Source organism: Dermacentor silvarum, chromosome 1, assembly GCF_013339745.2.
Source record: "Dermacentor silvarum isolate Dsil-2018 chromosome 1, BIME_Dsil_1.4, whole genome shotgun sequence".
NCBI lineage: Eukaryota > Metazoa > Arthropoda > Arachnida > Ixodida > Ixodidae > Dermacentor > Dermacentor silvarum.
In genome coordinates, this window is record NC_051154.1 from 181,959,483 (window position 1) to 181,973,287 (window position 13,805).

At 43.1% G+C, this 13,805-nt stretch overlaps 1 protein-coding gene across 3 annotated transcripts in view; it reads left to right on the forward strand.

The window, feature by feature from the left end:
* LOC119436490 (chorion peroxidase-like) overlaps nt 1–13,805 on the forward strand; it is a 70,893-nt gene that overhangs the window by 42,932 nt on the left and 14,156 nt on the right. For all 3 annotated transcript variants that reach the window (XM_049658138.1, XM_049658139.1, XM_049658140.1), the window contains exons 9-12: nt 6,496–6,597; nt 6,687–6,794; nt 7,156–7,353; nt 11,499–11,635. In XM_049658138.1, the coding sequence (XP_049514095.1) occupies nt 6,496–6,597; nt 6,687–6,794; nt 7,156–7,353; nt 11,499–11,635 (545 nt within the window). The remainder of the gene's footprint in view (nt 1–6,495; nt 6,598–6,686; nt 6,795–7,155; nt 7,354–11,498; nt 11,636–13,805) is intronic.

Here is a 13,805-nt window from a genome sequence, read left to right on the forward strand (position 1 = left end):
TGCCGCTTTGTCTATGCCTGCCGCTCGATTTTTTTTCCTTTTTCAAGTTTCCTGGCATTCTCCTAGTATAACGGGGAATTAACCTTTTTTTTAGACGCCCATGCTTGCTGCTTCAGACGCCAAATTAACAAAGCTTTCGGGACAAATTCACTGTCATAAATTGCGGGGTTCAACTAGGTTTCTTTCAAGATGGAACTATCTGGACTATAAGAAAACAGAGCCTCGAAGTCGGTGACCTTATTGGTCACCCAGTTCTACAATTTACGTTGAGTATTTTCAGTGAGGGCCGTTCATATGTGCGTCGTCAGCTAGGTACCCTTTCTGTTAAACTTATACCGACTCTTGTCGGTGTCATTCCACCCAAAGATCACTCCATCAATGTTCAGCTTATTGAACATAAGTTTTAACTTAGGCCCTCGTTGTCGGCTCATCAGCTGAGTTTTCCCACAGCTTTTTTAGAACTTCCTTTACACGTCTCGAAAAATCTTCGGAGTGTGACAATAGAGCACTTGTTAACTTACAAGACATTTTCAGCACCGAATCTTTTTTACCGGAAGTCAGGATATTTTATCATTACAGGGGCGCTTTAACGTAAAATGATTCCAAACTGTTTTGATTCCAAACTCCTGACGTCAAATTTACGTAACCACCGACGCAAGCATCGGGCGGTGACTCGCAGCGTTGTCTGAACAACCCAATCAAACACTCTCCTCGTTTATAGGAGGTCACCTTTGTTCGCTTTCAAAACCAATAACATTGTCTACACTCAGCGGTTTTTCTTATCTAATTGGCTGACACGAGGCGAGGAGCACACTCTAGTGGAGAGGGTTTCGATGGGGCCGAGCCAGCACAGTGAAAATAGATAACCGCATGAAGAGGGTGGTGCCGGCTTCTCCGATTGGTCCGCTTTGCCTTAATTAGCTTGCGCTGGTTGGTCAAAAATAACGGCGGCGTGCAACGGAGGGATAAGAATGCCGCTAAAACGGATCCTCAGCAAGGAAGAGTTGGCAGAGCGATGTCGTATGCATGCCGAAAGAGCTCGATAACGTTTTACTGCCACGCAAAAAGGTTTATCATGCGCACATGCTCACCGGCAGGTGCGAGTAGCGAGGGCCTGAGCAATCGGTGGGCAGCCATCTTTTATTCCTTTCGGAACGAGGCAGTCTGTGGCTATTCAGAAAAATTTTCAGTTTTGTTCGGCATATTAATGCATTTTTTTCGTGTACACGTCACTTTGACGAGTGAGTTTTCGCGGTTTTGTGAGGTCGCGTGACAGACAGGCGAAGTGGGCGTAGCCAGAAAACATTGAACCAATAGCACAGGGCTAATGGTGAAAAGGCGTCTAATCAGGAATGATTTTTTTTTCTTTTGTGCGGTTTAATCATGCATAATCAGTGTGTACACGTTGTATCAGATGGGGAGCTATCGCGGTTTTCGTGACGTGACAGGCGAAGTTGGGAATGGCCCGAAAATGTTTTGAGCAATCGTGGAGGCTGATTGCAGAAATTGGAATCAAAACAGTTTGGAATCATTTTACGTTATAGCGCCCCAGGTATCGTTTTGTTTTCGGTATTACGACCTAATCTGTGTAACCGTTCAATACCAGTTACAGTTATGCCCAATTTTAGCTCGATTCCCTCTTCTTTCACTCGCTTTTCTAGCTTCGCAGTAGTTTTACTCTTACATTTTTCTAATCCATAAATAATCAAATTATTTCTACGCCATCTGTTTTCTAATTCATCAACTTTATTAATCAGTGAAGCTAATTTCTTGTCGAGTCCAGATACGGATACCCCATTTCCTCCATTTCCTCTGGTGCACTATTGACGAGTAACGCCAACTCCTTATCAATGCTAGACACATATGCTTCAATATTGTTCATTAGTGTTTCGATAATTTAGTAGACATGCTCGTTCTTGGCTTATAGAGCCTCGTTTGAGCTAGCTATTTGTTAGAGATGCTCTTTGTTGCATGCTCCACATGCTGATAATAACATCCGCTTTATGAATCTACTGATATGGGTCTTGCATTACTACCGCTTCAAAGAAACACGCACGTTTATCTCTCTTTTGGCAGCCACAAAATCAAGACCCTATGCATTATTGGGGAAATTGTACCCCGCGGTCTAAGTGATAACGGCCTATGTTGAGTTCGGCGATAGCTTGGTGGAACGAAGCCCCATAAGCCGAGACTGAGCACGTATACTAAATTGATCGAAAGACAAAGCCAGCACTGAATTCGGTATCCAGAGCAGGCTTCTTGATTTTTAATACTTACCATACGGTGTGCGTCATCGCGAACTAACGCGAAGAGCCACCTTCTACACTTTATTTTTTCCCCGGCTGCTAAGAAGGGTAAATGGAAGGGGACGCCTTAGGTAAAAATCAAACAAAAAAAATTGGTCAAGGGGTACAAGCGCAAGCTCCTCAAGCCAATGCTTTTCTGATAAGTATGAAGAGGCGACAAACCTACCTGCGAATCTTTGTAAATCTTTCACCAAACTGTACAAGTGCAAAAATTTGAGCACGAAATACCACATTATGAAATCAATGACGTTTTGTTATAGTTACTTGGGAATGGTACTGTCAACTCATTTGGCTTTAAATTGCATTGGTTTCAAGCGACAGTTCCAGTAACGCTTCCTTTTTTATGAAGCAAACATGCCTAATTTTTTACTCCACCCGCTCGTCGCTTTCTTATGAAATTGTATCAGACATATTAAATACTTTTTGTTCACAAAAACATCGCAAATTGGGTAGGAAAAAAAAGAACAAGATATCTTATATTTCAATTCTAAGAGCCATTTTACAGATCACATACCAGTCTTCGCGTAAGGCCTCTCTTCAAACGGTGAGTTGGTTGGTCATTCGGTATGTCAGTACAATATGCCTCTGAAAATAAAAAAGAAGCGTTATGTAGATCAATCGGTCAGTAGGCTTTGTCTTTACCAAATGCTTCTGAGCAGGAAAAAAAACATCTTTCAAGGCGGGGTTTGAAGATATGACTTACCAGACTTATCGAGCGAGGTGTTCTAATTGCTGCATCACAACAGCTGTTTCATTTTTCTTTATTATTATTTTTTTACCGCTTGGAAAATGTAAGTAGCAAAAGGCAGCCCACAGAAAAACGCCCGACGTTTTATGTACTCTTTCGCTTAATACTCAAACATGCAGGTAACGGCACCTAAAATTATCGTGTTTTACGTGCCAAAACCACGACCTGATTATGAGGCACGCCGTAGTGGGGACTCCGGAATAATTTGGACCACCTGGAGTTCTTTAACGTGCACCTAAATCTAAGTACACGGGTGTCTTCTGCATTTCGCCCTCATCGAAATGCGGCCTCCGTGGCCGGGATTCGAACCTTGCTTCGCAGCCCAACACCATAGCCACTAAGCAACCACGCGTGGGCAAACGTACCTAACATAGATGCGTATATCTATTTGATCATATCAAATTTCATTTTGATATTTACGGTACACCCTGCGTACGTTCGCTGCAGTTTCTCGAAGAAATGACTTTGTTTATCGTGGGATTTCGTCACGTTTGTCGCGCATCCAACTTTTCCAGAGACTATGGGGACCGATTACCATAAACGTATAATGAAATAGGTCTTTGAGATTTCTGAAAGGCAAGGAACAAATTGAGAATGGTGTTATATCAACGAAGACCTTTTTTTTCTTCTTTGGAGAACATCCCAGAAAAAAGATATAGTATCCCGGCAATCGATGGAACAGTGTTCTATAGCCGTCGCACGCCTCCATAGACGGAGGTTAATTGCCCATGGCACGTAACAATTTTTCGCTTCCAATAGCCTCTCGTTTCCAATTTCTGAACGAGAAATGTTGCTGCACACAGTAAACAAACAAAAAAGTTTTCACGACTGGTGGCAGGAACATTTCGGTTGACGCATTTGAACACATAAAGGTATCCACAGTTCAAGTACTGCTTTGCGAGATACATTGGAAATGTACTCGAGAATGAAGGGTACGCTGGAAAAAAACAATTGTCTGAAGGAGCTCTTTAGGAAAACCCCAAGAGATATCTGGTGCTCGCATGAATGTCGATGTCGCAACCATATCCGGCAGTATAATGCACAGGACCGACCTGAAACATGTCATGCAGGATCAGTGGTCGGCATAAAAAAATACACGGGAGATAAGCTGTCTGACAAAAAGTGAACGGGGCTTTGATCACCGCGTTCAAGGAGCAAAAATAGATACGTTTCATTGATTCACTGCATGAGCTCCTAGTACGCATGTGGCAAAAACACAATGTAGCGCCGGCAACTACAGCCTGGAGCAGTGCAACACTTTTAGCACATGCTTAAGACAGGCTACTCGAAACGACATTTCCATTGAAATTAACTAATAGTATAAGAGTGTGTTACGGCTGCTTGACTCACGTGCGCCGATTGAGTGAGTGAGTGAGTGAGTGAGTGAGTGAGTGAGTGAGTGAGTGAGTGAGTGAGTGAGTGAGTGAGTGAGTGAGTGAGTGAGTGAGTGAGTGAGTGAGTGAGTGAGTGAGTGAGTGAGTGAGTGAGTGAGTGAGTGAGTGAGTGAGTGAGTGAGTGAGTGAGTGAGTGAGTGAGTGAAATAACTTTTATTGGAGGGGCAATTAGACGAGCCACTTGGTGCGGGCTTTGAGAAGGGCTGACACCTGCAACGCTGTGCGCCAAAATGAGAACGCACTTTACTTGCAGCATATTCCTTGTGCGATGAATAATAAACCTGAAACACTTACAAGAGAGAATGTTAGTGAAAGAGCAGTCTCTACACATTGTAATGTATAACACATTGTAAATGACATAATCATGTTTTGAATTCATTGCTGAAACGCATTTTTTCAGGAGAAGCGTGCGTTCCCCTCGGCAATCACCATTGTCATGTAAAGTAATTTTTACTTGAAAGAACTCTGCTCCTAAGTAATTGTGCCAGATAATAAAATCTGTTAAATATTAAGCGTTATATTATGAGCTGGAAATATAGATACTTGCCCCAACGAGGAAAGCGAGCTGTTCTGTCATTTTATTTTAATAACGGCATTTATTCAACCATTCTTGATTGTAAGCGAGAAAATGTTCTTTGTGTCGACCATTGTGATAAATGGGTCATACCATTATCATGGCAAGAGTCGCAACATTCGTGACGCGTTATAACGCGTCGGGAAGCGCATTAACAAAAAAAAAAGTTGTCATAAAAAAAAAATCGCTGCGTGAGCTCTATTTTCGTCTAACGTAAAAAAATGTTTTCTTATTACGACTATAAAAGCTTCTTTGCTTAATCTAGAAAAAATTATCTTTTGATAGGATCGGTAAAAATATCACTGTATGGGCAAATATAAGATTTTCTTCTGTCATCCCAACTGTTTAAGAACTGTCTCTGTCGGCAAAACATACTTATATACTAATAAAGAAATAAGGTGCAACGCAATGGTGTATTATACAAGATTGCAACGCAGTGGTGCATTATATTATGCAACGCAGTGGTGCATTATACAAGAAAACTATGCTTCTGAACTGCATATTTAAGTTGGGCTTGGGCGTATAAGTGTTGCATGTAACTGAAGTACTGCACGATGTACTTGCTTGGTAAATTAACGAATATTTGTTTCGTTATTTATTTCGTCTTGAACAAACAATATGCCCACTTTCTTAGCTGGTGCGGCAAATTCTTCTCTACATTTCATTAGATTACGATATTTATTTCGTCTTGAACAAACAATATGCCCCCTTTCTTAGCTGGTGCGGCAAATTCTTCTCTACATTTCATTAGATTACGACTTGATTTGGTTCACATGTTGAGTTAGGTTGATCTGTATTGCTCATTGTGATCGTTAGTTTTCTCCTCATATTAAGAGAAAGACGCTTTTGATAGTATTTTCTTTTGCTCATTGTTTAGCCTCGACCACAAAATTAAACAGTCGCTCACGCAACTAAACTAATCCTGTTTCACAAAAAATATCTTGTGAACAAGCTTCTCAAAACGTCATAACATCCCGCAATTTATTCGAAAGAAGTGTAGATGGTCGAGTTGGAAGCTTGGTGCTTTTGGTGTGAAATGATGAAAATACGATTTATTGCGAGAAAAAAATATATATAGTAACCCGCAAATTATAGCGTTCGACTGGCATACATGATCGTTACGCCGAAGTAATCAACCAAGAAAGCAGTTCAAAATAATTTTTTTTAATTATGGGGTTTTACGTGCCAAAACCACGATCTGATTATGACGCACGCCGTAGTGGGGGACTCCGGAAATTTGGACCACCTGGGGTTCTTTAACGTGCACATAAATCTAAGTACACGGGTCTTTTCGCATTTCGCCCCCATCGAAATGCGGCCGCGGTGGCAGTTCTAAATAATTAAGGTGTAACATCTCCGTGGTAATATTATTACTCCCAATGACACTACCTCTTACATTGATAAACAAATGCGTAGCTATAACAGTCGGGTGCATTCAAGTTGTTCAGATTTTATTCACTGACATTTTTACAGGACCTCGCGAGCAGCTGAACCAGCTGACAGCTTATATGGATGCGTCAAACATTTACGGCTCGACAGAAGAAGAGGCGAAGGCTCTGCGAAGCTTCAGAGACGGTATGCACACAATTTACTCGAGCATATCACGACGCCGAAAATTGTCGTGGGCAGAGCGCCAGGGTCTTACCGCGCCTGACCACTTGCAGGCCGCTTGGCTTCCACCTTCTTCAGCAGGGACGAGCTCCTGCCCAGACAGACAGACAGCACGCAGGAGTGCAACGAGCAAGGCACGGACTTCATCTGCTTCCGAGCAGGTGAGTGCCCTCAACGCATGTCGCAGTAGATGGCGCATTTGCCGAAACGTTAAACTAATGACGAACTAATTACGTAGCAACGAGTGGTCGGATAGCGTGAACGCTTTCGAAATCCAATATGCTCACGTCGTTTACGATCTTCTTCTGGCGGGAGCGCAATGATTTCACAGGGCCCTTTCTTCACGGCTCGCTGCGCCTCAAACGCGATGAGAATTTTCACTATGGCGCTCATATCGACACAGAAGGCCAGCCGCATATATGCCCAACTATAGCAGCAGTCATCGCGTGCGCGACATCGGCTGCGCGTCGCGACTGTGTGCGCTCCCGGAGTTTGCCATCGCGGCGCCATTTTCGCCCGCAGGTGACGAGCGCGTGAACGAGCAGCTGAGCTTGACGGCGATGCACACGCTGTGGATGCGCGAGCACAACCGCGTAGCCGCCGAGCTTCACCGGCTGAACCCGGGCTGGAAGGACGAGATCCTCTACCAGGAGGCCCGGCGCGTTGTGGCCGCCGAGTTCCAGCACATTGCCTTCAACGAGTTCCTGCCCATCCTGCTAGGTGGGTGACCTTTTTGTCGAGAACTGTAGATGCGCTCGCAACTCCGGTGCTCGCCGTGCACGGAGTCTTGGTTTCAGCTGGAGCAATGGACACCGGTGTGCGTGCGTGTGTGCTCTTCTGAACTGAAGGAATGTTTTCATTAAAGCTTCAAAGCCTTTAATTATTGTAGGCCAAATGCGAAAGTGCGGTCTTGAAGCTGTGCTTGCCTATTACAAGGAAAACGGGGACAGTTGACGCACTTGGTATGTATTGGCGAAGGAAGGGAACGGCAAGTAAATTTACAGAAAGCAATATGTAAAGGGCAAAATGTAAATAAAATCTGATTTACAACCTTCGATTCATGGGACGTCCCTTGCAAATCAATTCAATTGGGCGAAAATATTATATATGTTGTCTAAGTTTTAGACGCCTTGGTGATGATAATAAAAATACAATAAAAAAACACCCCAATAGATATACTACATAAAACTTCAGAACGGCTACATTCTAAAGTTACATTGAATGTCGCGGTTCACATCGGTCATAAAAGGAACGAAGGGTAAATGCCACACTATATCGTTCACGTTAGTGGCGCAAACATTGTAAGCTCCGCTAAGCGAAAAATGTTTAGCATCAGTACCTATGACAAACTTTGAGGGAGCCAAGCATACGGCCAAGCATCTGATAAAGACACCATACGCAATCATCCAAAAAATGGATATGATGATTGTTTCATAAGCTTTTTCAGTCGGCAATGTGCAGCAAATATATATCATTGTGTAGATAATACTCCATTATTCCAGGAAAAAGAATGCTGAAATTGAATAACACTTCCGGCTGGGTTCGCTTAAGTGGCACTTGAAGCAGCCTGTAGAAAGATACGTCAAATTTTTTACTCATTCTCGAAGTAGGTAAGGCGGAATATTCATAATAAACCGATCATTCGAAAAGATCGAAAGTTGAATTTTCGAATATAATGCCTTGATTTGAAACGGTATTATTCGTTCAGCATTCAAAGTCTCCGGTATCCGCACTCCCAATATTTCGCTTATATATATATATTATTATCATCATCATCAGCCTATATTTTATGTCCACTGCAGGACGAAGTCCTCTCCCTGCGATCTCCAATTACCCCTGTCTTGCGCTAGCGTATTCCAACTTGCGCCTGCAAATTTCCTAACTTCATCATCCCATCTGGTTTTCTGCCGACCTCGACTGCACTTCCCTTCTCTTGGTATCCATTCTGTAACCCTAATGGTCCACCGGTTATCCATCCTACGCATTAAATGGCCTGCCCAGCTCCATTTCTTCCGCTTAATGTCAACTAGAATATCGGCTATCCCCGTTTGTTCTCTGATCCACACCGCTCTCTTCCTGTCTCTTAACGTTAGTCCTAAGGTTTTTCGTTCCATCGCTCTTTGTGTGGTCCTTAACTTGTTCTTGAGCTTCTTTGTTAACCTCCAAGTTTCTGCCCGATATGTTAGCACCGGTAGAATGGAATGATTGTACGCTTTTCTTTTCAGTGACAGTGCTAAGCTCCCAGTCAGGATTTGGCAATGCCCGCCGTATGCACTCCAACCCAATTTTATTCTTCTGTAAATTTCTTTCTCGTGATCTGGGTCCCCTGTGAGTAATTGACCTATATAAACGTACTCCTTCACAGACTCTAGAGGCTGACTGGCGATCCTGAATTCTTGTTTCCTTGCCAGGCTATTGAACATTATCTTTGTCTTCTGCATATTCATCTTCAACCCAATTCTTACACTTTCTCGATTAAGGTCCTCAATCATTTGCTGTAATTCTTCTCCATTGTTGTTGAATAGGACAATATCATCTGCAAACTGAAGTTTGCTGAGATATTCGCCGTTGATCCTCACTCCTAAGCCTTCCCAGTCTAAGAGCTTGAATACTTCTTCTAAGCATGCAGTGAATAGCATTGGAGAGACTGTGTCTCCTTGCCTGAGCCCTTTCCTTATAGGTAACTTTCTACTTTTCTTGTGGAGAACCAAGGTAGCTGTGAAATCCTTGTAGATGTTTGCTAAGATATTCACGTATGCCTCCTGTACTCCTTGATTACGCAATGCCTCTATGACTGCTGGTATCGCTACTGAATCAAATGTCTTTTCATAAACTATGAAAGCCATATGGAGAGGTTGATTTTACTCCGCATATTTCTCGATTACCTGATTGATGACATGGATATGATCCATCGTAGAATATCCCTTCCTGAAGCGAGCCTATATATATATATATATATATATATATATATATATATATATATATATAGAAGAAGAAGGAAAGAACAACAGGCACAAGATATAGTTGGACTAACCTTGGCGCATACTTTGTTATGAACAGTATTTGTCAAACACGGGCACTTACTTTTCATCTAATTCTGGTGTGCGCCGTTAAGAAAAGAAGGAAGAGTACTTCTTCTGTTGGCCAATATCAAAGTTGCTTTCTTTTCAAATAAATGGTATATATAGAACGGGGTTAAAAAAAAAACCTTCGAAATTTTGAGAAGTAGCACGCAATAATGCTAATGAGTTTTTGTTTCTTTGCAAGTAGATACACAGTTTTTGTGCCCGGATTAGCCCATGATTCTATCTTGTGAAGCCAGGTTTCTTTGCCGCACTTGGCAAAGATGCAGAGCTCTCCATGGCAGTGTCATCATTTTGAGTTTTTTTTTAATCTTTCTGTCTCCCCTTAGCTACTTCCTCAGTGCAGGGTAGCAAACTGGACATCTATCTTCCGAATAACCTTCCTGCCTTTCTCATCTCTTTTATCTCTCCATCTCTATCTCTTGAGTATATCACAAACCATTTCTTTTCCCTTTCACTATGTGTTTATTCGCCCGATGGTGCTGCAGAAAGTATTGGGGCAATGTAAAGCATAACACATGCATTATATAATAACGCAAAAAACACACATATCGCAAGTTATCTTGTAAGGCGATCATGAAACATTCGGCATCGATAATGGCAGAAATGGAGGCGGTAAGGTGGTTCAATTTTGTTTTTATTTTTCCACCGACGCTCCTATATACTGTACTAAAGCCAATCATAGGTGTGCAGAGAAAAACACGCCGAGAAAAGCGTTATAGCGATCAGAAAAGGGCAGAAAAAAGTGCGTGCATATATAGCCAGCGTCGACGCCCGGCGGTGTCTGTTTGGCACTGGGGTGCATACTTCGTGGAATCACTTTAAATACAGGGTGTCCCAGCTATCATGCACCAAGATTTTAAAATATGCGAATGCCACGTAGCTGGACAGAACCAAGATAATGTATTTACCGTGGCTTGGAGGTACTCAGATTATTTTTGCAGTCCGCATAATTAGATCATTAGTCTTAATTAATTAATCAACTTTGCAAATATTATAATTAGATGAAAAGTGTCAATGAGAAAATTGCAGAGCAACATGAAAAACTCCAGATACATCTTTCTGTTGCTCAATACGTGCTACATAAAAGTGTTTTTCCAAGTGTGAAAGAAGCCCGCGAATACACGCTAAGTGCCTCGAGCGGCCAATTTTGCGTGTATTCGCGAGCTTCTCTCACGCTCCAAAAAACACTTTTATGTAGCGCGTATTGAGCAACAAAAATCTGCATTGGGAGTTGTTAAATTTGCTCTACAATTTTCTCAATGACACGTTTCATCTAATTATGATATTTGAGAAGCTGATTAGTTAATTAAGACTAACGACCTAATTAGGCGGACTGCAAAAAATAATCTGAGTGCCTCCAAGTGACGGCAAAAAAACATTACCTCGGTTCTGCCCAGCTACGTGGCATTCACATATTTTTAAATCTTCGTGCATGATAGTTGGGACGCCCTGTATATATTGAACACTGTCGGCAAGTTCGAGTAACTAAACTGATTTGTTACATGCGCGCATTCAGTTACCACGTACTCTTTTTCGTGTCATATGGGCGTGCCCGTTTGCTTGCCTACCGAATTCTGCCAGAAGCCCCGTTTAACTATTTATGTAGCGTTCATGCAAACACCGGATATTTTTGCCATTTTGTAATTTTTTAAACAAAGAAGCAAACAAGCAAAAAAAAAAAGGAAACACAGTTAACGGAGTGATCGCCCACGCGCTGAGAATACGACGCGCGTGTTAATGTGTTGTAGGTTACACGCTCCGCAATCGTTTGTTTTACAGGCCGTAACGTTATGGAACAGTTTGACCTGCTGTTGACACCTTACGGATACAGCCACAGCTACGACCCGGAGTTGAATGCCGGTATCGGCAACGTTTTTGCTGCCGCCGCCTACCGGTACGGACACACACTCGTGCAGGTCAGTGGTCAAATGCATCGATAAGGCGTATCGGGCCCTCGTATGTATCAGTTGCTGAACCTCGGAGAGTCAACACAGTCAACAAACTTTAGGCATGACATGCGCGCACCGCATGACAAGCGACCGAGGTGCGCCGTCTGCAAGCTAAGCGAACCACGGCCGTTGCCATCACGTGGAACATCGCGAGGCTGTAGCGGCTGATTCGGCACGTAGGTGCACATAGTCAGCGAGCATGAGAGGTACTTGGATTTTAACAGTGGTGGCAATGGTCGTGGTCGCCTATTTGTCGTGTTTTCTTTGTTCTCGATCTTGCAAAGCAAGCATAACGGTCTGGACGAAATCTTCCAAACGACGCCCACCTAAAGAGCCGGACGTTTGGCCTATAGGGGCTGCTTGTACGCGTCTTACAAATCGGTGCGTAGTCGGCGGTGGGGCTCGAAACACGCATCTCTCCCAGATGTTGCTGCACTGGAATCCGCCGCAAGGAAATGCGAAGGGATTCATGTGGTTATCTGGGAAGACCAGCTTGGATGACGGGAGTGAGACAGGGCAGGAGTGGAGCAGACGTGTTCCTGTCTCGCAACAAACAGGAATTCGAACACTGTCATTGCCTTGGGCCGCATGAAGCCAGTGGTGCTGCGGTTAGGCCTGTTCGATTTTAGTTACATCGCCGAGCTTGAAGCATCTTAACTGTCGCAAATTTTGACTTCAGAAAACGCAAAATGCAGTTAGGAATGCCCTAACGTAGGACGTGCTCTCTAAATAACAGCGTGTACAATCATGAGCCGCTGACGTATTTTAATGTCGACGTGAAAATACATTTTGATGAATGCGACCTTAATAGCCATTATATGCACACCTTTTGGTACAATGAACTCGCAAAACGTTTTTCATGTGCTCATTATTGTTTTAACGATGAGACACGGAAAGTATAACGGTGCAGAGACGATTCTGCTTGGAGGCTTATGTTTGGAAAAGCTCGATAGTGTCAGCTTACATTGGTCATCCTACTGTCAGAGAGCATACTTTCGGCGAAATTAAGTTCAAAATACTTCCAATAGCAATAAGCAGGAATATCCGCAAAGCTGCCAACTCTCCTGAATTCTTCGTAAAGTTTACCAATTAGGGCTTGTTCTACGATTTTAGGAATGTTTCGTCAAGCTTTACGAAAACTGAATTCTGTTTTCAGAAACGATTTGAAGTTGAAAGAAGAGCCAGGGCAAGAGTGGGGAAAAACAAATGCATGAAAAAACTAAATTGGGCTGGTACCATGCAGCGCCGAGCTCTTGTGCCCGTGCAAGCAGGCATATGACCAGAGGGCACTTGCTCCCAACAAGTTTATTAAGACAACTTTCTTAAGTAGGCCAAATCGGCAAGAACCAGGTCACTGATGCAGCCGTCGTGATATTTTTTGTTCATTGTAAGCATGTGCTATTCCAAGTTTACTGTTGCTTGTGGGCTGTGTCTAAAGTACAATCATCGTGATTTAAGTGCGAATGTACTCATAAGAAGTGTATGCTGACGGAAAACATTTAAAAAATGCGTGCTATTACCCACTCCTCCCCCTCCCTTTCCTCTTTTACCCCTTGTCATGTCCACAAGGATATTTACACATTTTAACTTCACAGGTTGGCAGGTACGTATCTGAAGACCTATTCCTAACGGCATTTCATGCTGAAAAGAAAACGCAGAGTGCTTTACTTATTTTTCAAATATGGAGCCTCCTGTTTCACACTGCAGGATTATATCACCTACTTACGCAAAACATGTTCTTCAGCGTGCAGCTACGCCATGCAGTGTGCATGTCGCAGGCACTTGTTAGTGAGATTCGAGGACATGCTTCCGCACACTTGTTGGATCCTGCGGCGTGACAGAGCCATTGACAACGCATTGTAAGCGAATAATGCTGTCTAAATTGCTTCACAATGTCAAAACACCTTAAGGAGCGAGCGTTCCTTAGAACAGAATTTTGTTTTGCTACGCAGAAAGGGGCTCACCGATGCTGAATCAGAAGCGGTATAGAGTCGCAGCGACCTTTGCAAGACGTGGAGAAGGGAGACAAACAGACATTATCTCATGGCATAATATCGGATCCGGGCATAAGTTATCGCAACGCCAGCCTTCTGCGTCTGCACATACGGAAACTTGTCACTTGCACCCAAATGTACTG